At 37.1% G+C, this 26,634-nt stretch overlaps 1 protein-coding gene and 2 long non-coding RNA genes across 3 annotated transcripts in view; 1 reads left to right on the top strand and 2 right to left on the bottom strand.

Moving 5' to 3' along the window:
• Positions 1–996: 996 nt before the first annotated feature.
• LOC107316049 lies at positions 997–4,052 on the bottom strand. Its single transcript, XR_004307681.1, has 2 exons — positions 3,443–4,052; positions 997–1,729 (listed from the first exon to the last, which is right to left on the bottom strand). It is a non-coding gene; the product is annotated as an uncharacterized LOC107316049 (long non-coding RNA).
• LOC107316047 lies at positions 4,038–26,236 on the top strand. The gene is made up of 13 exons (XM_015867124.2): positions 4,038–4,161; positions 4,483–4,652; positions 4,837–4,913; positions 10,169–10,244; positions 12,619–12,750; positions 13,584–13,707; positions 16,352–16,412; positions 16,516–16,562; positions 17,023–17,098; positions 18,033–18,134; positions 18,772–19,692; positions 20,556–20,666; positions 21,271–26,236. Exons 1-13 carry the CDS (start codon positions 4,080–4,082, stop codon positions 21,581–21,583), a joined length of 2,292 nt encoding a protein of 763 aa, XP_015722610.2. The 5' UTR covers positions 4,038–4,079; the 3' UTR covers positions 21,584–26,236.
• Positions 8,097–26,634, bottom strand: part of LOC107316048 — a 45,700-nt gene continuing 27,162 nt past the window's right edge. The window contains exon 4 of the long non-coding RNA XR_004307680.1: positions 8,097–9,247. This is a non-coding gene — a long non-coding RNA (uncharacterized LOC107316048). The remainder of the gene's footprint in view (positions 9,248–26,634) is intronic.

Here is a 26,634-nt window from a genome sequence, read left to right as displayed (position 1 = left end):
GATTAACAAAAATCTAACATGAGGTCACACACGTTGCACTCCAGCAGAACCAGGACACACAGTTGTCTAACTTTCAACAACTAATGACAATGTTAACCATACACCATGCCTTCCTCCCAGAAAGTTGCATATACAATAACACTCTCAAATACAGGTTTCCCTTCTTATCTCAGTCAAGTTAAAAAAAAAAAAAATGTCCTAAGGAAACCTTAACTCTCTAAGATTTTATAGTTGAGGGCAATAACACTAATTGTAGAGCAATGAATGTCACTCTAAATTCTTCTCACTTACATTAACAGTTAACACTCCAGTTAGCAGGAAAAACAACCTGTACTAAAGATACAGTAAAAGGGGTACAAAAAATAAACAAACACAACAAAAAAAAAGCACCACCACCTCACAAACAACCCATAACCTCCTGGGTCCACACAAGACCAACCAAAACTCAAATCCTAGAATGCTGCCTAAATGATTCATGAACTCAAGTAGACTCAATGCTGAATTACAGGTTAACAACTTAAAGATATCTAACAAACATTGTTTTTCTAATTAGAAAAGCCAATATAAGAGAAACATCTCCAGCTCAAGTCTTGAAATTCAAGCTTGACAAGACTTAAGTACAAGCTAGTGATCAGCAATTAACTGCAGATAATGAGATTATGCTTTTCAGATGATTTCACACTGAATCAAGACTAATGAAGCACAACAATGCACGCCCTGGAACATATTATATTCACTGAACCAATGCTAGATGAACCGAGACAAAATGGACATAGCTCAGTTTAAGTCAGTATTTTGCTCTGTGCTTTGACAGTGGAAGTATCTACAGTTCATCTAAATACTGTTCCTCCATTAAAGCTTTCCCAGTCCCTTCTGGTCAGCATTATAACTCAATAAACCTTGTAACAAAAATACATTCAGAAATACCAATTTATTAGTGTGGGGGTTTTTTTTGTTTGTTTGTTTTTTGTGGTATGTTTGTTGCTGTTTTTTAACAACAATTACATGCATTAAATCAACACATTCCTGAAACACTATTTGGTTTTATAAGACAAGCAGCAACATTAGGATAACTGGTCTCCATACTCACATTCTGAGGACTGCTAGAAGTCATGCTACAGAAATAAATCTCTTTTAGCCTGTCTGCAACAGGTGCACGTTATGTACAAACTACATCAAATTGTCACATATTTAAAGTTTATAGTCTTGCTTGTACAAAGAGATGAACTTAACCCATAGTAGGTCTCTCCATAAGCCATTTCTGTTCATCATGCAAGCTTCATTTTGTACACAGCAAAACAGGTCTTGTGCCCCTTCTGTATTCTCCAGTCAGTGGACCGTTTGGTTAGTTGCAAAACAGAGAGCACGAAAACGATGGGGATGGAAAGCAGCAGCATTGATTTCTCATTTAAGGGTGTGAAAGTACAGAGGTCTGCGGGGCATCCCTCCTCACACACAAGACCTCATTTGGAGCTGCTGTCACTGCTGTTAAGTGAATACAAGGAAATCAAATGTAGGAACCTTCAACCATGGGAACTGCCATAGAGTTCAATAGGACTATTCAATGTAAGCACATAAAAATAAAAGCTACTAGGCTTCTAGCTGACTGCTCAAGTTTTACTGCACAATAGCAGGAAGTATGTAAATAAGTATTTTTTCTTGTACTACCTTCCTGTAGGTCCTGATTTACAGGTTCTTCTATTTGTGGTCTACCAGCATCTTCAGCAAGCTGTGAAAAACAGATCAGAAAAAGCTTAAAATGTTTTAAAATTAAAAGAAAATGCCACTTCTTTTCTGCCCCTATTTTAATTGATCAACTAACCACTCACAAGAAAAACAAATACTGACAAACTAAAGTGAATACACAGTGTTTCTGACACCCAAGACTTAACACTGATCATTAATTCCCAGATGTGCTCTTTCCCAATGAAAAAATAATTGGGAATGTGAATTAATCTTTCAGCCACAAGCAGGCACTTAATAGTCCTGACTATGCAATATGCTCCCTCTGGTGGTTACAGCTCAAATTTATGTTTCACACAACAAAGCCTATTTCTGATATTTTTTTCTGAATAGAAACTCACATTTTATTAAAGGGAAATTAAAATAACAAAGTTTCTGTTGATGCACAGCATTTCAGATTCACGATTACTTCCTAAAAGATGTCAGGTTAATAACATCAAGCCTCAACGTGAGCTTCCAGGTTTGTTGCAATTGCAATACAGCAAAGGAAGAGAGATTTATTACTGGTGAACTGCTGTAATGTATACATCACATTCAAACTAACATTTAACATTTAATTAATCAGGGATATTGCACAGTATATTGTAAACGTACAGCAGAATGAGCAGGCATAATCTCTGTGTGAACAGCAGTGTGAGCTTACAAAAGGATTGTAGGTCTATACAGTAGTGACCTAACCAACATTTTAGCACATTCTAGCTGGCCATATTTTAAAACATGACAAAGGAAAATAAGAAACAGTGTATTCTAAAGTTCTAAAGTAATTTTACACGGCTGGAAAAGTTTCTTAGTGGAATTTGAGAACTGCAATAAATTATGTATGATCCAAATCATGTTTCAATTTCCTTGGGTACACTGAAACTTGCCACATCCAGAATAACTATTCTCATACAGAAAAATAACTTAAAACCCAATAAATTAATTAAGAACTACCATTAACAGGTATAGACTGTAAGAGGAGGAAGCACATTTTCTGCCTCCTGAGAAATGCAAATTGAGACTACAGCTTAAATTCAGTATTGCATGAATTACAGCATCTAAATCACCTGAGAAATAAAAAGGTGAAGCACTCCTGCCTTCCTATACAATGAAGTCCTATAATACCGTATTAAAAAGTGACATTAGCAGAGAATTTTTTTTTTTCTTTTAAGCTATCAAAGATTTCTTTTTCTCCCACAGCATTCTTTATGTTCTTTAGCTAAATGAAAATGCTTCTGCAGAGATGGATGATATGCTTACTAACTACAGAATGCACATCACTACTGGGAGACTGCAGCAAAGTTGGTATCAGTTAGGCAAGGTGCACAGGGTAACAATTCAGAAGTCAAAAAAAAAAATAATCTACTGGTGCCTTCAAATACTTCCAAAGCTGTGGAGCTGAGGATTCTCATTACCATCCTTGTTTTGTCTTGTATGCACAATCAGGCAGAACCACCGCTAAATAGTTTGCCTGTTGAACTTAAATCAATGTGGCAACCCCTGGGAGTGTCCTATCCAAAACATTCAACAGAGTCAGAATCTACAAGTTTCTTTGTTAAAAACACTGTGCCACACCAAATGCACCAGCTTTCTTCTTCTAACACTATGAAAACTAACTCCTTTTAAGCCTAACTACACATAGTGGATCTTTTTCCTTTCAATGTGGCTTTGAAAATTATTAGGTAACCATTTGAATTCCACTGAGCCAGGCCTTGCTTACCAGCACAGCATGAGGCTCTTGTCGAGGAGCAGGGTGGCTTTCCAGCAGAAAAAGGGATACTAACTGATACCAGCTGTAATTTAAGGCTTTTTAGGTTTGGGAAGAAAACTTTATGCTTGAGTCTAAGAAATTCAAGTTCCTCTGTTCTTCAGAATGAAGCACGAGGACTACAAGAACTTATGATCCTCACGGTTGCACTAGATTGCTGCTCCATGGCCTTGTGCTTCCCTCAGATTAAAGCACTTTAGGGCTAAAAGTTTCATGTTTTGTTTCTTGAAGACACCAGATTTTTGTTCATTTCCAGAACTCAAAGGCACAGCACAGCACTACCCAGAGCTGCGGGAACTCCTGACAGCAGCGCCACGAAACCTGCTCACTGTGTTATATGTGATGGTTGGAAGGTGACAAACCTGAACCTCCAACCTGAACTAAACACAAACTATCCCCCTCAGCCCCCACCATGTCGATACCACGCATGCGCCCACGAGCTCTCAGCGCACGCGCAGACGCAGGGCCGCGTCCCATTGGTCGCTTGGTCACGCAGCCGTGCGGGCGCTCGCTGGAGTCTGCGGGTGCCTGCCCGTCCGCGAGGAGCAGGCGCGCTGCCCCCTCCCTGCGAGCTGGCCGGCCGCCGCGCATGCGCAGTGGAGACCGTGTGGGGAAGGTTGAGTGCCGCCCGTCCCGCTGCAGCCTGGCTCTCCGAGGCGGATCCTGTCCGGGTACGGGCCGCCCGCAGCCCCGCTCCTTCCCCTGTTATACCGCATCCTGCTCCTCGCGGCCCGGCCCCCCGCAGACAGCCCGGCTCACAGCCGTCGGGCCGCGACCTCCCCTTTGCCCCCGTGTCTTTTTTTAATGCCTCCTCTCAGCTCGGCTGCTCCCTGCCGAGTGCCCCGGCCCGGCCTCAGGCGTCTTCTGCGGAGCGGCTTCCAATGGTCCCTCCGCCGCTGGTGGTGCCCGGCCGCCGTGGGGTCGGCCCCGCCGGGGTCAGCGCGGGGCAGGTGTCGTCCCGCTCGCTGAGCTGCCGGCGTCTCCTCCTGCAGATGCTCGGAGCTTCTGGTTGAGACGACTTGTGGCTGTGGGGGCACGAGGGCTGAGCAGGCTGCTCTGCTCTGGGTCTGCCTGGAAGATCTTCACCTTTGCAGCGCTGCTGCGAGAGTTAGAAGCCTGCTGCCTCTCCTCTCTGGTTCTTTTGGTGTCCTGGAGAGGAGAGGTGAGTCGTTGTCTTTCCCTCTTGCACAGCTGCAGTAGAGAACATAGGGTAGATTGCAAGCAGCAGAACTTTTTCAGGATGGCTTCCTGACTGCTTCATTTGAGTCAGCCCTGTGAAAATGCCCATTGATGGAGAAAGAGATAGGCACCGTGTTAACTGCGCGGTTCTCTCTCCTTTGCTGCAGTGCGCACTTTCACCGCTGTCTCCTGCTCTGCCTGCTCCTGCTTTCAGCATGGTAAAGAAGAACACTATCCCCGAGGGGTAAGTATCCCTCACACTAAGCGAGAGGCAGGAGCGGGCACAGCCCTGCCCATAGAAAAGGGGCGCTCACTGCCGCAGGCGCTTTCTTGCCACAAGCGTCTTCACTATGTACTGCCAGGTAAGGTAGGTATCTTCTCCAAGACAGGAACAACACAGCCCGTCAACCCCCGGGTGAGTATGATGCTCCAGCCTGTCTGTGAATATTCTCCTGCATCAGCCAAATGCAGGCCCTTCTTCATAACTTACTCACCCCCAGATGCAGACTTCCCTGGGGAAATGGGAGAGTAGCCCGTCCTGACTGCTCAGAGTAAGGAAAGAGCAAATAAGATGAGCGCAGCTGGTTGCATGCACCCAATCAAGAACGCACAGGTCCAGAAACACATTATTCTCTGCCTTTTTTTTTTTTTAGTTTTTGTTTTTACAATAGGATGACAAAACAAACAAACAAAAACTATCAGTGAAAATAAAAATAATAAAAAAAACAACCTACAAAACAACATATCATTCTAATTGCTTTCTGATGGCTTGAGTGGGAGTGCATACAGGCATTTATTTGCTTGAAAGTTTCTGTGAAAATTCAGTTAGAACTTGAACACAAAAAGTTATTCTGAAAGTAGGTTAGACTTGCAAGTGATAATAAAGGAAACCTGTAAGAATAACATCAGCTTGTTTTTTTCATACTTAAAAATTATTACTGAAATGTGAATGTAGCAGGTACTCATTTTTCCCTTCTTTTTCCATGGCATTTGAGCTTGAGGTGCTTTCAGGTTACGTGCATTTCTTCTGTAAATATGGAAGAAGCAGTGGACTGTGCTCCTGGCCTCCCTGATTAGAAAGTAACACCTGGCAATCTTTCACAGAGAGGAACATCTGTTGTAGAGCGTTGCTTGTGAAGACAGTGTTACTGTCTGACAAAGCTCATGACACTGAAGTATTCCCAGCTTGCTGGAAGAAGTAAGATTGAAGTACACTATAACATGGAGACCAATCCAGATGGTATTTAACTATGGAAGTAAAATCTCCATCATATCACAGTATAATAATAACTGTAGACGTAACACTAACATTTTTGTTTTGTAACAATAACACATGAGAAGTCTGGTAGTAGATAAGCAACAGCCAATGTTTTTTAGCTTGTCTTTGTTACTGCCTCCATTTTTTATGCAGTTCTTAACAGTTTTAATTCACTTTCCTTTCTGCTAATTAAAGCAGTGTGATAAATTTGAAGGCTCAGGCTTTAGTTGGAGATAGTACAAATTAAAAAAAAAATAGTGTATTTTTAACAATTGGTCAGCTACTTACTGTCACTCTTTACAGCACTGTCTGTAGCATAACTAAAATTGCCTGTATGTAAGGGCTGTATTTCTGTGCAACCTTGCTGGAATCAGAACAACTCTGAGTATACTCAGCACCTGAAGAAGTATTAATAGCTGATGTTGCCACTGGGTCTGCAGTACGTGTCTCGTACCTTGTTTTTGCATACCTGTTGCTGTTCCCTAGCCCTGAAAGCTTGATCTTATGCTTTTTGCACAGACTTTGCTCCAGCAAAGAGGAGAGGAAATAGGCTGGAAGTACAATTTTCCACGTTCTCTCATAGCAAAAATCATTTCTCCCTTTTCCCAGTAAAGTCTTGGAGCAAAACTAGGGTATGCAATATCCATTGCAGCCTCAAGCCTATCAGATAGTGCTGTAGAGGTGATTCTGTAACAAAATGTGATTTAATCTAACAGAGGAATTCAAGTGTCCTGCTCTACTGCACTTTCCACCAGGGTCTGAAATGGTCCCATCCTTTGGTGGTTGTATACTATGGTGTTTTATTGCGAGTCAGACAGTAGAATTTATTCAAGCTATCTAATGAGCTTTCACAAAGTTCTGCAGTGGTTTTACAGGGTTACACATGGTGCATCCGACCTACTGTGGATATAATTTCATCAATTCAGATTCTACTTTGAATAGCATCTGTAGAAATATAACCTTGTTTCCCTTACAGTCTAGAAAAAGCAATAGTCCAAGGAGTGGAGTATTTTCATTATAAAGACAAAACGGAGCGATTTCTACCTATGTGTTGTGAACATACTTTTATCAGGATGCATGAAGTTTGTTGCAAGGCAGCAAATCCAGTTGTTACTGAACATGTAAAATTTTTAGACAAAAAGCAAGACAGTAAAACAATGCTTTTCATTTAAGCAAAAATGGATAAGTGTAATAATATATCTTAATGTAAACCAGATATAAAGCCACTTATAGTTTAGCTATCTACAGTCTGTAGTAGCAATAATAATTTAACTTATTTAACTGGAAGCCATCAAGGAGACACAGAAATTTCAGAGGGAAGGGGAAATGATGTTTAATTTAGAGTTTAACACTTCTCAACTGAAATGTGATTTTCTTATTTGGAATGGCTGGTAAAATTCTGCCTGTGTTCTGAGATAGTTGATGATAGTTGGGAAGTGATGAAGACAAAACATGATAGGGAAGTGGAAAAAGTAGAATTAAGCAATTCATTAATATATGTTTCATTACATTTCAGATCTTACCCTGCATGTATTCCATGGACTGTTTACTTATTTGAAAACTCATAGAAATAAAGTCTTAATTAAAAACATGTTGTGTGTGTGCAATATGTCACTTTCTATTTGAGTGCTATTCTCTCATAACTACTTTTCTATTAAAACAAACAAATTTGGGGGTTGTGGTTTTGTATAGAGACCAGAAAAAAAATAATCACCATGTTGGGTTGATAAAAGCCTCTCAGCTGTCTATCTTTACTTGATTATTGCTTGGGTTATTAAGCTGCAGTGTTTTACTGAATTTACAATTCTATCCTAGACTCATATCACAATGTCTTTCTAATGTGACCGTTCTATGACCAGAGCCGTCCCCACTGTAATGTAAATACCTGAGTGTTTTTAATGCCTGGAAGCACATATTATGTCTGTGTCTCATTGAGATACCACTGGCTTTTTGAGGAAACTTCCTACCATCTTCTCAGCTGCTTTATGTCCAGCTCAGTGTTTTTCACTCAAACCTTTTAATGGTTGCTACAGGAATGGTGATGGTGTTGAGTCTTGTAAATAGGATTTTTAAGGTTTTTAAAAATCATTTCTTGCTGATTTGTAGTTCCTTGGAATTTACATTGATTATAGTAGATTTCCACTTATACAGTTTTCCAAGAGAAACCTACAGCATCCAGCTGCATGACCTGACTGGTCTTCTGTGCTTGGGATACTTTACTTCTGCCTTCCTTTAAAATGTTTATAAATGTGTATACGTGAGTATGGCCTTTGGCTGCTTGATGAATGAATCCCCCTGTTGCAAAGCATGCTGTATGTTCTATTGGTGTTGGTACTAGTTTCTCTATTCCCAGAAGCAGCCCATTCTCTGATTCTGCCTGCAAGTTTGAGAGCAAGCATTTTTAATTTCCTGAGTTATTAAAAATAGCCAGAGGCTGGAGTTGGTGTTAAGCTTGATTTTCTCATTAATTCTAACAATAGTTCAGATTAGACGTACATCTAATAATAGTTCACTGCATTTAGAATCTTTTTAAGACGATCACAGAATCACAGTAGTTTGTGATGTGAAAGACATAAAATTAAACTATGCACAGGTTTGATTAAACTTCTCTTTGGTACAATTTAATTTCTTTAACTGACCACATCTTGCAGTCTGGATACATGTCGTGGGTTTTGTTAGGTTGGGTAGTATTTTCTGTATGCTTATACTGTTTGAGATCTTAATCAATTAGTACTGAATTTATCTATCTTAAACTAGGAGGCACGTTGCATGGAATGTGTCCTCTGGGCATGGAACATATTCTTACACTGGTATCTCTTAGATGTGCTACACGAAGAATTCCTTCAGTACTGTGTAAAATTAGTGAATACCATTTCTTTGTGGTTTTTGAATTACTAAGAATTTGACTGTTGTAACATTAATCCTCATGTTACTAAAGTGACTTTTGCTTAATTTTTCTACTATCAAATATTCTTTGTGGTTTTGAGAGTACCAAGAGGATGAGCAGTGAAAAACGTTTCCCTGAAAAAGAAGTATGCTAGAGTGAATGTATTTGCAAAATCTGAAAGCTTTGTACTTTTTAATGAAAATAAACTTAGTATTTCATTGCCATCTAAATAATTAAGTGAGGCTGTAACAACTTTCTAAGAGTGTTTGATTCAGCCAAGTTGAAAAATTGATTCAGCCACTGAAAACCTTCTGGCGACTGTAGTGTAAAAAGTGTTTTTTTTTTTTACCTGTTGAACTTCACTACTTTACGTTGGTGCTCCTTGCCTGTAAGTGTTTCCCGAACATTCTGAGGGAACAGTGTTTTCTGGAATCTGAAAACGAAGGAAAAGGACTGTTTTGGAATGTACTGTCAATACCTCAAAACGACTTTATGTAATAACTGCATATCTGGGGACCTAATTCTACTGTGTGATAGCAGCAGTCATGCATGTGATCTGTAAAAAATATTTTCTTTATCATTGTGCTTTATGGAGAATAAATATTTGTTTTATTATGACTCCTGAGTTTAGGCTTGCAAACGACAGGAGCATCTTTGTGCAAGTTATGTGGAGCACTAAATAAGCTTCCTCCCATATCAGTCCTGTGGTAACACTGTTGATATACTATCATCTTCAGGCAGTTCCCTGGTTCATGTATCCCAGAAGAATGCTAAGATCTTAGTTGTGTTCAAATATGTAATATCATAACAATTAATTTTTATGGCTTTTAAAAAGGTGTTTGTTAGTTTGTTGGCGAGACAGTTGGGTTACTAATGGAAGATGATTTTTAGAAAGCTCATTTTACATACATACAAGGATTTAATTGGCCATCTTTTTCAAGCTTTTGCATATATCCATTGCAACTGCTTGTTTATGTGACCAAGAAATTTAGGAACTACTGGATTCTGCTTTTTGGAAATGTAAATCTTAAAGCCTTATGTTAGTAGGTGCTCATTTTAGGCAGAAAGAGATAATTACTGTGTATTTATGCTTGAATTTTTAAATAGTAATTACACTAAGCCTGTGCTAAACATGACAGCAGAGTTGCCTGATGTTTGTAAGATTCTTCATATGGTTTGAAGCAACTGTTATTACAGTTTTAAAGAAAAGGGTTTTTTGTGTGCTTTGTTTTTCTGAAGTTTCAATCCAAAGAGGACATGCATTATTTTAGAAGTTTTACTTAGCGCTACCTGCGTCTTTTGTTGACATCTCTTGTTTAAAAATATTTTAAAGTAAATCTTTATTTCGTTACAGATGGAGGAGTTTGACACCAGTTGGGCAGCCCATACCAGGAACGAGATTTATTGCATTCAAAGTACCTTTAAAAGGGGTATGTATAAACAGTAACTACACACTGCCTTTACTAAATATGGCACAAAAGTAATAAACATAGCATTAATGTTCACATCAACTTCAGGAAAGAAGCATGAAAAAATATTCTGTGATCAAATAATCAATCTAGTCATCTACCAACGACTTTATTTACATAATGGTCTATATTTTTTTCATTCTTTTGAAATATGTGTTTGATGTTACTCTTTATTTTCTGTAAATCAGACCATCTCTAACCAATCAGTAAAGTCATTTGCTTAGTGACCTAATTCAACATCTTATTTAACATCTTTTCATGACTGCTAGAAGTCTGATTATTACCATGGGAGGGGGTCACAATATGAATAACAGTCTAGGCAGTAGAAGCCAAAATACGATTTTTCAGAGATGAAGCAATTAGTAAAATACACTTATCACTGCAGTACTTTTAAAATTAGAGATTTAGATTACTGGTAAGCTTCAGTGATATGAAAAAACACAGTATGCATAGATTTATTCTATTTATGTGTTAGTAACTCCATTGTATCCTCAATAACATGGAATAGAGTCTTAATCCACTAGATACACTAAGTTAGATGTCTAAGTTTTTTTGTGACAGAATGAAAGGTGGAGACTTCAGTTCTTCGGTGGGTTGAGGTACACAATTGCAAATTTCTCTTTTTGTATAAATTAACACAAGTGCTGTATAAATTAATTCATACAAGTTCTCACTTCAGATACACAGAAAAGTTTCTATGCTCTTTTAATGTTTAATGGCTAGACATAACCAAAGACTTTGTGCCCCTGTTATTACCATCCCATTATAATATTGCAGTCACTCTGGATTTCAGAGGAAGGTACTTTTTTGCTAATTTTACCTTCCCCTGCAGTTCTCTGGTAGCCTGGAAGGCGCTCCACCAGAAATCATAAAAAGGGCAGGTGTGCTCAGACAAATCCTGCTGAGTTTTTCAGAAAATCTCAAAAAGCTTTTCATAACATGGTTAACTGTTCACACAGTGAGGCAAAATGCTTACAGATCTCTTATTTTTGTAGGATGTATTTCCCCTTAATTTTAAATGTGAGTTCACTTCGTAAAGTAAACTCTTACAAATTCTGTGACAGGCTCCTGTAGGTTAGTAGTTGTTACCTCAAAGTTCATAAATTCAGTTTCAAACTTTATTAAAAATCAGCTCTGAGCAACCGAGAGATAAGTGTGACTACTCTTCGTAATGTTTGGGGCTTAGACAACCTCTACTGTTTTTTAGCAGTACATCAAATTTGAAGTACTCAGTGGTAAATACTATCAGCTCTACTGTTTCAGCATAAGCTTTCTAGTAACATAGCAGTTTAATAGATAGGAATGGCCCACTGTTCATTCTTTAATTAGAATTCCTCTCTCTGTTTCCAGGCTCAAATAAAAGTTCTTGCTAGCATCTTAGGTTAGAGTCCATACAGTCAAAAAATGGAATAGTTAGTTAACCTATAGCATCTGTGGTTCTGAGAGGTGTGTTGTCTGTGGCTGCCTTCCTTTCCATTAGTTCTGAGTCCAGTCTACTTGAATTTCTTATTAACAAAGGAACTGAGAGATGGTTGAGGCTGCTGCATCTGTTTTGCCACTCTTTATTGGTGGTGACAGAGCCTGTGTCAAAAGGCTCTCACAGCGGACAGCACTAGTCAGAGAAAATCCAGTTTTGTGCACGAGGCATTTTCATACCTAGAGCGGAGAACACATTTCAGAAACCTCAGCCACAATAGGGTGAGTAAACAGTTTTCACACTTTGTCAAATGCAATGAATTATTCATTATCCACCAACATGCCACTGTATTTTAGTCTTGTTTAACATTTCCCAATGCTAGATGACATGCAAGTACTTTCTGCCAAGAGTTGAACCAGGGAAAAAAATGCCTGCTTAACATTTGCAGGGAGAGAGTTTAAAGCCTTGCGAGTAAGTGAACTCTAGCATCACAACTTCTGGTGTTTCATGTGAAATACACTGTTAATGTTGTGCAATTGTGCAGGACAAACGAAGTTTTGGGGGGAGGGACTGCAGTGTTTTGGGGTTTCCTTATTTAGTTAGTTACTTAATCGGTATGTATATAACAGTATTATTTATATATGCTCTATTTTGCAGGGTTTTTGTCTATCAGCTTAGTGCATTTTTGTTAATGTTGTGCAAGTGGCAGTTCCTCCACATTTTCTCACCTCTTCATTGGAACAGGAACAAATTTTTACTTTCTTTTTCAGCTGTAATATAAAATGATACTGTAACGTTTGATACTGTAAATGTACCATTTTGCAAACTGCTCTTTTCCTATTTAAATAAGCTCAATATAACAAATGTCTTCTTAGTAGAACTCAGAAAGCAAATGATCCTTTTCCATTGTTATTGTAGGCAATTAACCAGAGGCTTACCCCAACCCAGAAATTTACACCAAAAGACTTAATTGCTGCAATGAAAGCCCTCAATGTGGAGCTCGGTTTAATTATTGATTTAACGTATACCACGCGATACTATGAAGTTAAGGTAATGTAAGAATAACAGCAAATTTTATAGTAGCTACTGCCATAATTGTTTTAAAGTATTTTTGCATTTACTCACCTTGAATTGGAATAGACAAGTTGAGCCATCTAGACTTATTTAGTGTCTCTATAGCAACAAAATGCTTTATGACAGGAAGAAACTCCTCCTACCTGCTAGTTACATACCATTTGTGCTATGGTAGCTTAGAATAATGGATAGACTTCAGTGCTGGCACTATAGAAAAGATAGCAGAGACATGTGGCCTGTGCCATGAACACATTCCCATTTACGTCTAGAGGTGGTTTTCTTCCGGTTTTTTTTCACTCATTTTCAGTGGAATCCACTGAGAAAAGGATACATTTTAAAATTGCTTCCTTCATGATAATTTGTAACTAGCTGATCAGCCGATAGAATTTTGACTGCCTCCAATTGAAAAGGAGAATAAGTAGCAGTGTTGTAACTGAATGTTGTTCTTCCAGTGTACATTGGCTCGATACATTAAGGGGGCAGATGTGTGAACATGATTGTGGTTCTGCAGGGCAGACACTGCTAATAATTGTTAAATGTGTTAGAATGGAGTTATAGGAATCTGCTCTTTAATTCATGTGCTGCCTTATTATTAGGGATAAGTAAATGTTGTACAGAAACTTTCCTCTCAGATAAGGCCTTTGCAACAGTAATGTAAATATTGGTTTCTGAGAGTGTGTCTCTGTAGAGTCATGTTTCTATGCTGCTCTGGAACAACTGTTTTGCATCGCTGTTACTTTAGGTACTGTTTAAGGGTTTTCATTGATGCGAGATTTCAGTAATTTTTACCATGTTTTTCTTGTTGCTAGGATTTACCTAAAAGTGTGCAGTATAAGAAACTTTATACTGTTGGACTTGAAGTTCCTGATAATGCTACTATTCTACAATTCAAAAAATGGGTCAGAAAATTCCTATGGGAAAATGCAAGAAATGGTAAATATCAGCATCTTGTGCTGTAAAAGATAAAAAAACAAACAAAAAACCCACCTTTGGTGCTAGCTGCATCATTTATTAATTACAGTAGGTCCTTTAAGACATCTGGGATCTCAGACTTTCCACAGCACTTTCCAGTTTGTGATTATGTGCTGGTAAACATAGTACATCTTATAGCTCTTGTATTTAAACCATAAACTTTCTCAAAAGTAACAATTCACTTGAATGCTCTTCTTAATAGTAATATACCTGTATCTGTCATGTGTTAAAGCAACTCCAAGTGAGAAAAACTTGTTTTGAATTTCTGGTGACTTACAGATCCACAGCTAAGACAGACTTTTTTGTACAATTGCAAGTATTTTTGTACTCTTTGATGCCACTGTAGTTAAGCTTCTTTATTATACTTTTCTAATTGTGCTGGGGATGTCTTCTCAATCCAGTGCTTGTTGATTGCCCCCATCTGAACTCCACCTTTTTCACAGGGTTAAAATCGGTTGTGCCCATCTAGCTGATATAGAATACTCAATAGAAAGAAAGAAAGCTTTCATCAACCTGGCTCAGATTGTTCCCCATAAACTCAGTGTCGCAGCTGCTGCTCCTTTGTGGATGTCGAAAATAGTACAGGGTTTCTCTGATGGCGCTGGGCACTGATATGCAAACTAATCAAGCCCACTTAGTCAAACACAGCAATTTTCTGAATTGTTGCCGTCATGTCCTAGCGGTTTTTAAAGGTCATTTTGCAGATGCAGTATCAGTATTACCAGTGTGGATCTGTTGCTGGTTTTTGTGTTTTTTACATTAGTGCAGTTGTCCCTGGAATGGTACAAGGTGAAGTATTCAGGGAAATAAGTTTGAAAATATTTTGCCACAGCCTGTTTGTAGCTTTTACCTTTTCACTTTGTTTGCTACTGAGCTCTGCAAGCAGATTTTTGCTGTTTATTTATCTGTTATTGAGGAACCATTCAAGGCTTTTTTCATGCTAATTGCTGTGATTACTTTGGCATTTTCTGTGAGAAAGTAGAATTTAACTTCCCACTTGCCTGCAGATTTTTGCTGCAGAATGTAATGATGGTTCTGGTGTGGGTGGTCAGCTCTGTTGAATGAAAAAGCTCTGACCTATGTCTCAGGTGTAAGAGCCTAAACTGGAAATGGTGGGAAAAATAAAAGATACAGCAAAAAGCATTTGTCCTTATTGAGGAAACTAATGTGCAAGTTCTTCTGCACTATTTTGGCTTAGGGAAGCTATTTGGAAATTATTAGTTTTTATCTGTTTTTTATCCAGTGACTTTTTTTTAATGTGATAAAGAATAGTCTGGATTTATGTCTAATTATTTCTTATTCTCAGAATCGAGAGAATGACTTCCCCATTTGTTACTGGACGAATGCCCACTGTTCCAGCTAGTGAGACTATTTTGGCAGAGTTTATGTGAATTCAGCGGTGTGAGCTTTCAATTTTTGTTATGCATTGTAACATGCCCTCTGTTTCAGATTGCCCTGATAACTAATCAAGATTCTTCTTATGAATAATTTTTAATAAATTTGTTCTTCTACTGTCTGGAAGGTTAGAACACCAACCTAGAATAAGCTTACGTGATAACATGACTGTTCTGTTTTATGGCAAACAGTGAGAGTGGATCTCATTCAAAAATTATCAAAGTCCATTTTAAAGACCTTCTGTCAGTACATTGTCCCTGCCTGAACTTTGCCCTTCTGATGTTTGAAGTTTGTCTTCTAAATCTAGATGTAAACTCTCAACCAGTTAATATACTTCTGCCTAATTTTGCCCTTACGTATCATTTATTCTCACTAAATATGCACTTTTTTTGTGACAAGCAGAGTAGACCTTTATTTATTTTAATTTGATAGGGTTTCTTTTTTTTTTTTGTGATGTGTTGGTGTATGAGATAGTCTGGGTGAGGTTTTTATCAGTGCCTTGTGTGACAAAATCACTGCTTCCCTTATTGGCAATATCTCAGTTGAAACAGCCCAATAGTAGTAAGTTATTAAGTTATTAAGTTATTCTCCTTTTAGCCTGCAGCTGATTAGCAGAATCTTTTCAAAAAAGATGTTTTCTTTCAACATAACTGACTCCCATTAGAGTGCTTCTCTATGTCTGAACCTGAATACTTCGTCTTTATGATCTGTCCCAGCAATCACCCTAATTTTCAGTCCAGTTTAATTAATTATTCCTGTAATGCATTTCATACTCTGAGGTACTAAGGATATAATGCATTTTTTTCCTCCTTTTCATAAATTTTAGAAGAATTTGTACATTAACTTATTTAGTGTTACATTTGCTAGTTGGTCAAGGGAGCTTTAAAAGCCATATTTTATTATTTCCTGTTACTGCAGTTCTGGCTGAAGGCTGGCAGCTTTCACTGATATCACTCCTTTTTCGTATGTTCTGCAGTTAATCTCAGTCTTCACAGGTTTGGAAGTAGTGAGTTAACTGCTGCTAGAGATCTGGCATGAAGATTAAGTTTGGATGTGTTTGTTATTTTACAAGCATGACAGTACATGACAATATCATTCTATAAACAACAATAAGGATTTATCATGGTTTTACTTAAAAGTACAGCACTTTTTGTCTTGTGCTAATTTCATTTTCTGAACTACTAAAGCCTGTGTTTTATCTTTTTTATAGAGAAACTCATTGGTGTCCACTGTACTAATGGAATAAATAGAACTGGCTACCTTATATGTAGGTAAGGGTTGGAAAAATAAATAAATCAGTGTTCACAAAATATAGTGGCTTTATATTAGTCTATAATCCGTTTGGGACAGCAGTCTAATCAAATTTTTCTTCAGATATCTTATAGATGTTGAAGGCTGGGATCCAGAAGCAGCAATTCAAGGTATTTTATGTGCTTTGAACTCAGACAAATGCTTAGTTGTAATTCACATTTAACTATAATTGTATTCACAAATACTACAGTTCTGCTCTAGTGTGGTGTTCTGCTGTTGCATGTTGTTACCTCATGGTAGTCTCCATAGAAGATTTTCTGCTGATTTTTCTTTCAAACAAGGTTTGAGCATTAGCAAACTGAATGACAAGAAATTTCAGCTGTTTAATTTCTTTTTCTTTGGCTTTTGCTTTGAAGGATTTTCAGTCAGAGGTTGCTACCACTACTAGTTTCAGTTGGTTTTAAAAAAAAAAGTAGCAAAACTGCTTCAACAATCACAGCTTGCTGCAGCTTTTGTATTAATGCTATTTATTTTCTTTTAGTATCTCATGATGAACAGAAAGCTGCTTTCTCACATTTTTGTGTCTCAGTTTAAGCATATGTTATTGGACTCACTCCTCTTTTTCCTTAGCTTTTGGTGATGCCAGAGGTCATTGCATGGATGGTCTTATATATCTCACAGATCTCAGAACACAACCAATGAGAAGGTAAGCAGAAGCTTTTAGTTGCACCTTTAAGATTTTCCAGGATGTATTTTTAAAAGTTCAGTTACATTTGTAAGCCAAAATTGTCCCTCTTAAACATTTTGTAAACAACTACATAAATTCTGCAAGACTTCTGATATGAATAACATAAAGTACCTTTGTTTATACTTTGAATTTATATGGCTTTGTATACTACTGAGCATTGGTGCAGTTGTATGCTACTATCTTAACTATATTGAGTCTGAATTCTCTTATAAATTGAGAAGATCTACTGCAAAGATTTCAATGTAAGCTCTGCTGTGCTCTGCCTGCTATTGATGGTGTGGTGGAACCAGATTATTTAAAAATAAAAATGAAAACAAAAAACAGCCCTAGTGGAGAAAATAAAGTGGAAGATTTTCTCAAAGCTCCTGCTTTCAGTATTTATATTACTAATGCATATGGATTCTTTTGTCTTTATCATATTCATGCCCCAGAGTACCTAAGAATAGCTAGCATTTACATCTCAGTAAGTTATTTGTACCAATTACATCTTGTAGCATCATGTTGATTTTAAAATAATATCTGATTTTGTTCATTTTAGTTTGTGTGCCCTTAGTTCTTGTTTATCTGCTTTAATTGCTTTAGAGGCTGAGTACAGTAAGTAAGTTACCTGTGTGCTGGACTTTTTAAATTTCGGTACTTGTCTCACATATTTTTGATGTTGTTCCAAATATATGAAGTTCAGCCTTTCCCTACAGCCCTTCCTCAACTAGATTTACAAGTTTAAAATTTGCTATGAAAATCTTGAATGTTTGTCAGTTTAACTTAACATTAAAAAAAAAAAAACAACAAAAAACAGTCTTCTCAATTGAAGAATCCTTCTGATTCTTTTTTTCTCCTCAGTATATTTGGGGAAAAAAGGGAAGCTTATGAGAAATGTTTTTGTTCTTCATAGTAACCTTGGAATGGATGTATGGGATTCAGATGAAGATATCATTCCCCCACCAAATGCAACAGAAGGACCCGTGGAACAATTCCCAAATGAAGATTTTCAGGGGTAATAAGTTGAAACCTGGAATGAAAAGCCAGAAACAGAAACTCCATAGTGCAAAAGATGATTTTTCCTTACTGTGAGCTGTTTTTACAGTAGCAATCCATTAAATCGTTACAAGAGCATCAGCTGACTTTAACAATTAGATGCAGTGTTTTGAAACACTGGCAGCACTGAAATATTCTAATTTAAAAGAGATTTTATTTTAATGTAGCCTACTCATTCAAAGTATATTTACGGCATTAGAAAAAGTAATGAGAAGATAAAGGAAGAGAATAATAATAATGAGAAGACAGGGAACATGTGGTATTAGGGATTGGTGAGCAGTTAGTTCTTTTGGGAAAAAGTTTTACTTTGCTTGCTGTTCTTTATTATTCTACAGCAGTCTGCAATTTATTTTTAATTCATACCACCAGTTTTGCTTGTTGAACAAGCACTATAGAATTACAGTTGAATGTATGTCATAGATTCTAATTTGATATTCTTTGAAAGTTTTAGAGTTTTGCTTAGAGTTTAGATTCTTAGTAACTTGGATATGTATATATTTTATTTGCAATGTGTTTCATGGATAAAAAAGCTTTCATTAATAACTTGTACTTAGAAGTACAAATGTCCTATTTAAGATAAAAAAAATTCTTTACAGGTCTGGGAAAAGATTAAGAGTTTATGATGACAACTCTCATAATAATTTGCAAGGACAAACACAACTGAGAGATTTTGATTTCGTTAATAAGGGACCTGGACGAAGACGAAGACCATTTCATGACCATCAGACTCAGGATGACTTAAGAGCACCAATGGAGATGAGCAATTGGGACTACAATAGGGGACCAGGACAGAGGCAAGGCCCATTTTGTGATCACCAGTTTTACAATGATTACCGAGAAGATGTACAGCTGAAAGACCTAGACCTCAGTAACAAGGGACCTGGGCAACAGCTGAGACCTTTTTATGGACACCAGTTTCGTGGTGATTTACAGACAGAGAGACCATCAAGGAACTCTGAATTTAAAAGAGGCCGTGGGCAAAGGCAGAGATTTTTTCGTGACTGTTCATCCCACAGTGATTCACCGGAAGATATGAAGTCAAAGGATTTTGGTTTTAGTAGCAGGGGCCGTGGCCAGAGGCAAAGACACAGTCATCCATCTCATGATCATTTTCAGGCTCCAATGCAGTTGAAAGAGTTAGATTGTGTCAATAAAGGTGCTGGCCAAAGACTGAGATCCTTCCATGACTATCAGTCACATGATGACTTACAGCCCCAAATGCAACAGGAAGATTTTGAATTTGTTAATAGGGGCCGCGGTCAGAGATCGAGACCTTTCCATTGTCACCAACCTCACAATGACTTACATACAGAGATGCACCTAAAGGATTATGATAATAAAGGTCCTAGGCAAAGGCGCAGACTTTTTAATGACCATCAGCCTTATGATGATTTACAGGAGCAGCCTCAGTTAAAAGATTTTGATTATGTTAATAAAGGGCAAGGACAAAAAAGGTCAAGACCCTTCCATGATCATCCTGTTCAAGATGATGTGCCACGTGAATGGTGTTCAGACAGGTATAGTTGAAAGTACTACAGTTTGAAATAATTTTAGTTGATTTTTTCAAGAGATTTCAGTAGTTCGTATTGCTCTTAATATATAGTTATTATCCTTTAACTGTAAGACTAGAACTAGCAGCACTTCTAAATTAAGTTTTAAGCCCTTTTTAAAATACATTTATTTAAAACACTCATCTGTTTAAAGTCACACATGAATGATCAGTTAACTAACAGATAATTTGTTATTTTGAACTATGGATGTATTTGACTTAAGTTTCAGTGTTGCAAATATGAAAGCATGTTGCCTCAACTAAAATATTGTGCTTCTTTAAAGCTCATGTTTCACTTTAGATTCATCTTGTAGCAAAATTTTGTTAAATTTAAACAGCACTTGTCAAGGCAGAAGATATAAATTTTTTGTTTATGTTCTCATCTAAACTGAGATAACAGTACTGTTACAAGGAAGTGTGATGTTCTCTTATTTGATAAATCATTTGCTAGGAATTCCTTTGCTTCTGAACATGCAGCATATTCTCCCAAAAGCATATATCACTTATTAGTAAGTTGGATTCAGTAGTTAAGTTTCTTGCAAATATATTTTAAAATATTTATTTGATCTTTCAGAACATAGTTTGGATATTTGCTGGGCTAGTAAAGCTTAATTTAATATTTTTCATTGTACAGGTGAAACTAGATACTATAATCACCACGAGGCACACCATTTTGATGTGTTAAACTAATATGACTAAGGTATTCCTAATAAAATGTCATTTGAAGAAATGTTGTTATTAAATTATTTGAAGTAATTTTAATTGGTACTTTTCAAAAGCCTACAGTAGTTTGTACTCCCCTTAACGTATGATTATTCTGATTTTCTTCAGAAATCAGTCTTTTTCGTCCCATGAAAATGTATCAGAACCTCAGTTCACCTCATCTCCTTCACTTCACAGAGATTATGGATCTGATAATGATGACTTCAGCAGAAGCTATAGGTAAAGATAAGGTTTTATATGTTGCTTTCTGACTTATAATGTTACTCTTTCAGTATCCAACTAAAAAAATACAAATTAACATTCATCTGCGGTTTAGCGAACACAAAGATTTAAAATGGGAAAGACTGTTCTCAATCAGCTTTATATGCCATTTATTTTATGAAGTGCATTCTGTACTTGAGAGTAAAGAGAATACATTACGAAAAATAAATATATATGATATTTTGTAGATTCTTCTGTTGCAGAAGAATATGAAAATATTTTGCAATATAAATACAAAGTTTACTGTTGCTTGAGACTGTGTAACAGACAGACACTGTTAAGTATTGCTCACAAAGTGAAAACATGGGTTCAGGAACAAAAATGGATCCTAAGTAAAGAAACCTTCAGGGAATAGGCAATTTTAATTAGAAACAGCAGTTGGAACACAAAGCATTTTCTAGTTAATTTACCTACTATACTGGTAAATATTTCTAACATCTAGTAGAAAAGATTTTAATTTGGGAGGATAGAAACAAAAGTAGAAATCTGCTTTCTTGTTCTTTTCAGGCTAGGCAATTTTAATTTCTAATGGTTTCACTGTTCATGTTTACTCTTCCTACAGTAATCGAGCAAGCTGTCCTGAAGATAGTAGGAGAGTGTATCCTTCAGATGAATTTAACAAGGGAAAAAACAGATTTGCACCATATTCTTCATGTGCAATGCATCCGTCCTCATCTGTGCACCAGGAAGATGGTTCATTAGACTATGAAATAAAAACTTTTAAAGGTGAAACTACTAGAGAGATGGAACAAGGCAAAAGATTACCAGTTGTAACAGTTGACTACAATTACGGTCTCCCGTTAAATTATGGACCCGAAGAGGAAGAGAGAACACCTTATGATGTACCTCCAAGAGTGCAATACAGCTGGAACTAAATAATAAAAAAAAGGCACTGTTTCCTCAGCTTGAGCTTGCATCAATCAGTTTTACTTTGTATGTGGGCCACAGTTCATTGGTTGGTTTTGCTTTTGGCTTTTTTATATGATGGGAAAACGCAAACTGAAGTAGTAGAGAACTGATCTCTACTGTGAGATTATTTTCTACTTCTATATTTATTAGGGTGTATGAGTTAAGTGTAGTTGGATACAGGGTCTTGGTATACATGGATGAATGTAGTCATTCCTCTTAGCAAAACTGAAGCCATGTACTCTAAACTATACAACTTTCTGAGTGATTGGGTGATTATAATTGTCTTTTGTTTTACATTTATTTAAAATGTATGTAATAGTAGGATGCTAAAGTCATGATAAAATAATGCACCATCAGGGAAACTACCATTAAGGTTATAGAAAAAAGTACTATGAAATGAATGAAACAAATTTATGTCAAGTTCCTCTTTTAAAAATAGCAGCTTGTTATTATTGCTAACAGTTATTGCAACACTGCAGTTTAATTCCAGTTTTTCTGTTCCATCAACTGAACTGACTTAGGTGTGATTATTTTTTTTCTCTAGACTGCTGAGAACTTGGAGGTGACTGGAGTTCTATATGTGCAAATGTCAAACTTTATTTTTCAGCAACCTGAATATTCTATGCTATCTTGGTTTGGCTTTTTTTCCTAATCCCTTCAATTATAAATGCTTCAGAATAGCCCAATGCAGGTGGATTTCACAATTTTCTTAGTAATGCATCCAAACAAGGCAGCTCACATATTAACAGACTGCCTGACTCAACTATCCAAGATTGCTTCTACCTGTGTTCTTACAATTCCGTGTTTGTCAGCCAAAGGTGTCTCATTCTTCAGTTCTCTTTTCTACTGGCTTCCTTTTATAGCAGAGCAAAGCCATCAGAATGGAAGAGTAACTTCCTCAGGTAAGTTGTAAGTTTTAGATTGGTGTATTGCAGCAGTCTCTTCTGAATTGCCACCGCACCTGGGCATCAGGATAGTAGCATAACAAAAATATGCCAGCAGATGTACAGCAGCAGCTCAAGTCAAACAGTTAAGAAACTGCCTTAAAGCAACATAGCTGTAAAGCAAAGCAAGAGGATATAACTATACACTAGAACACTGCAGAGTGTTCATAGCAAGAACTCCACCTGTTTTGCCTTTTAACTAGCAGCAGAAAACAGATTTCTGAATTCAAGGGACTAGGACTCTACTACACAAGGACTAGATTTAGGAAGTTCAGAACCTCTGGTAACTCTTGTTGATTTTTAACACATGCAAGAAGTTCTAAAAGTCAAAGGATTTCACGTTTATAAATTCAAAGTGCAAATATTCCATTGCCTGTGCAACTGGTAGAACAAAGTAAATCGTTCCCTCATTTTTAGAGCAACTAGCCAATAGTATTTCCCATTAAATCTAGCTTTGTGAGCCTCACTCATGTGTTCTCGAGAATGAAGCTGTAATGCAGTGTAATGCAATTTTGGAACTGAGTACTAAATATTAAGAAAAAGGAACATTTCTTCCTTCACTTCTTTTAAAATGACACACACACACAAAAAAATCTTTGTGGTGCTCTCCTTGAGAGAATTAAGATTTGTGGACTGGTATTAAAGCATTTGTTCTCTTCTTACATTATGTATGTAGTATTCATAAAGTGAATGAAGAGCAAAAATTTGCTCTTTATGATTTTGGATTTGAAGTGAGCATATGGTCAATCCTTTCTTGCTTCAGTCCAGGGCTGCTGAATGGCTGAAGAGCTGGTGCAATGTAAAGTTTCATACAGTGAGAAATGTGGCAGCTCCATCAGGAATTAGGATGGATGAGGCCTTTAGTAGACCTTAGTCAGCTCCTGCAGGACTGTTTGAGAGTTTCCATTTGGGAGTGGTCCCTGAAATGTATCTTACCTCCAGAAGTATGCTAGCAATTGCAAAGGAGAGTGTCAGTGGCACAGATTAAAACCTTCCATGAGTTTGTTAGCATGGAAGATCCTATTCCATTGCCAGGGAATGCACTGATATTAGCAGGCATCCTCAGGTATGGAGAATGTGATTCCCCAAGGTAAGTGGAAACTGAAATTTATACTGAATAATCATGTTCGCTTTGATAAATATAATAGAATCAATGATGGCTGCAGGGCCCTTTCAAAACCAACTGTAAAGATTGCAATGGATTTAAGACATGTCCTTATGCCAGCCTTTGAAAGTTGGCATGTTAGGAGGATATAAAGCACTCCAGAGCTCAGAACTATAGGTACAGTCACAGAGTGCAGCTCCTGCTGTCTGATAAAATAAATATCACTTTCATAACTATGTCAGATTCCTCTTTTCAAGCCAAATTAATAGATGTGATGTTTCCACAAATGGCTTTGTGATGACTACGTGGAAATAACCAAGGGTGGTTTTATAAATATTTTTTTAGAACTTAGGACAAGGCTTTCCCTCCCCATTGTTCTTAACAGAATTTGGCAGAGCTGCATCCACGTAAAATATTACTGAAAATCTCTCACGTTCCACAGCTGAGTCATTACTGCATATTAGTCTCTGTAGTATTCAATTACTAATTGATCCACATGGTGGAAAATGGAATTAAGTAGAATGCTTTTTGTTCTTTTTTAGCTGAATATTGTATTTCAGTGGCACTGACTAAAATAGGTTTCCTTCTTTTCTTATATCTTTCATAGTGCTACAAAAATATCATAAAATCTTGTTGACCTCATCTATGGATTTTCCTAGGGAACCTAGAAATACCTGTTATAATATGGCATAGCAATAAAAAGTAGGACTTTAATGGACAGTGTTGTTTTCCTATGGCATCAAGTGAGAAATCTTGAAGAAAAACAGAAGTTGTAGGAGTTTTAATATAAATAACTACTAAACTCTGACTTCATATAAAAATTCCTTCTCTGTTACTGCCCTGAAGTGAATATTTAATTGGCAGCCTGATTTTCATCAGGCAGCAAAACATACAGGTGAATACAAAAAGGAATTGCTTTCGTGCTGTCACCAACTACTGGTATGTGATTCCTCTCCAGGCTGACTCATATTTGCTTCAGCTGTCAGTGGAGTGTTCCTTCCTGATCCCAGTGACTAGCAAGCACCAAACCCACAGATCTTTCTCTTCTGCTCCAGTCACCAGAGAAGCAGGTGAGAAAGTAACCTGGTTGTAGGCCACAATATTGCCCTTTTTCTTGAGGTGAAAAGGCAATGGGGAGGGGGAAGGGAGGACAGACAGAAAATAACTCAAAAGAGACAAATGAACAGAGGAGTTGAAAAGGAAAACATCAGGAGGTGGCTAGTTACCAGTGTGAGAGAAGAAATATACAAAAGATGTACATGTGAAAAGCTGGCCAAAGACTGCTGGCTATAAAAAGTGGACACAGACTAGAGAAAGAATTCCTAACTTCTTACCTGGGTCTTCCAGCAGTGTGAGCACTGTGCCTGTGTAAGCTACCAAACACATACAGCAGTATTCAGGCCTCTAATCCTTCAACAAATTCACGTGGGAGATTAAAACTAATTAAGGCTTTCCTTTAAGCTTTAAATATAATCTAGGTGTAGTATAATAGCCTGAAGATACACCCTCCAGAATCCAGTGAGAATTTCAGACAATCAGATTTGAAACTGCCACAAATCTGTTTCATTCACTGAAAACAAACTCATTGTTTGGATTTGAGAATCCAGTCCAACTTGAATATTGCAAGTGCAGAGCTGACTTATGGCGCGCTCCCAGGGCGATATCAAAACGCACCATAAAGTTACTGTAATTGTGTCTAGTGCATAAAACTTACAGTTAAGATTAAGAGTAACACAGAAATTTGAAGCAACAGCTTCACCAAGGACAGGAAATAAGCCAGCACACTCCCACTTGGAGGCAGGAGTCATTTTCTTTCTTTGTAAGCCTGAATGTTCCACAAAGGAAGATGAAAGAGCCCCCAAGATAAATATAGTTAAAAGCTGACACAGACGACAATGACTTTCATGCAGTTCTTCAAAACAACCTCTTTTAACATAAATACAAAGATTTTTTTTAAACTTTGGAAGTTATTCTGCCAAACTAAAGCCTATAAAACAAAATTAACTCTTTAAGGAGAAGGTAACAGGGTAACAGACTACATGTTGATAATGGCTGATGTTGATAACTGGTAATCTCAAGTGAACTGTTTCCATATCATGTTGAGCTCTTTAATAGCAGTGGTGAGTTCTGATTTTCAATAGTTACACACCATAAACCTTTAATAGGCCTAAAATATATTCTAAGAAGCGTTTACAAATTAAAAGAAAAATACTGTTTTCTGTCATTCAGTTCAGTAAAGGATGTATTCACCCAACCTGTTTTTAAATCTAATATAAGCTCAGTAATTGTAGCAGAACTTGTGACAATGGCTACAGATAAGCCTTCTTTTCTATCTTTATAAAGCAACGGCTTTTGGAAAGAGCTAGACTAGATGTGAAACCTCTGTTCTTGTTTAGTCAGCATTACAGCATGTTTCTACATCTGTACGTCCCTGATGACAGCACTGCTTTTCTATTTATGTTGTCTGTACTCACTTTGTGCACACTGGTATTACATGCACTTTGTTTCCTTTTTAAACTGCACAGAATAATGTCCCTCTTGCCTTATCTAATGAAAAAAAAAAAAAAAAAAAGGAAATTCGACTACTAGGATTAAATTAAAAAGAACAAAACTTACACAAGCTTATGCAATGGAAGAATGTAATAAAAAGTCTCTTTCTAATATTGTTTCTTTTGTGTTGTGTTCTTCCACAGGTTTATGTAGAAAGACCTGCAGATTTATAGGAGTTTGACCATATTATTTCCATTTCTCTTTGACTCTATGGCACATTTTTGCCTGCTGCCTTGTTCCAATAAATCCCACAAAACAAACCAACAGATATTTGGGAGGAGCTTGTCAGTCTTAGTTCTGGACATGAATCATTTATATCTATGTATGTGTTTGTACACATATTAAATGTATGTATATTGCAAGCATATACATACATTTATATAAATTGAGCTCACTGCTCCCCTAAATATCCATGTGC

Source organism: Coturnix japonica, chromosome 6 (assembly GCF_001577835.2).
Source record: "Coturnix japonica isolate 7356 chromosome 6, Coturnix japonica 2.1, whole genome shotgun sequence".
Lineage (NCBI taxonomy): Eukaryota > Metazoa > Chordata > Aves > Galliformes > Phasianidae > Coturnix > Coturnix japonica.
Note: the sequence above shows the minus strand (reverse complement) of the source record. Positions and strands in the feature narration are given on the sequence as shown.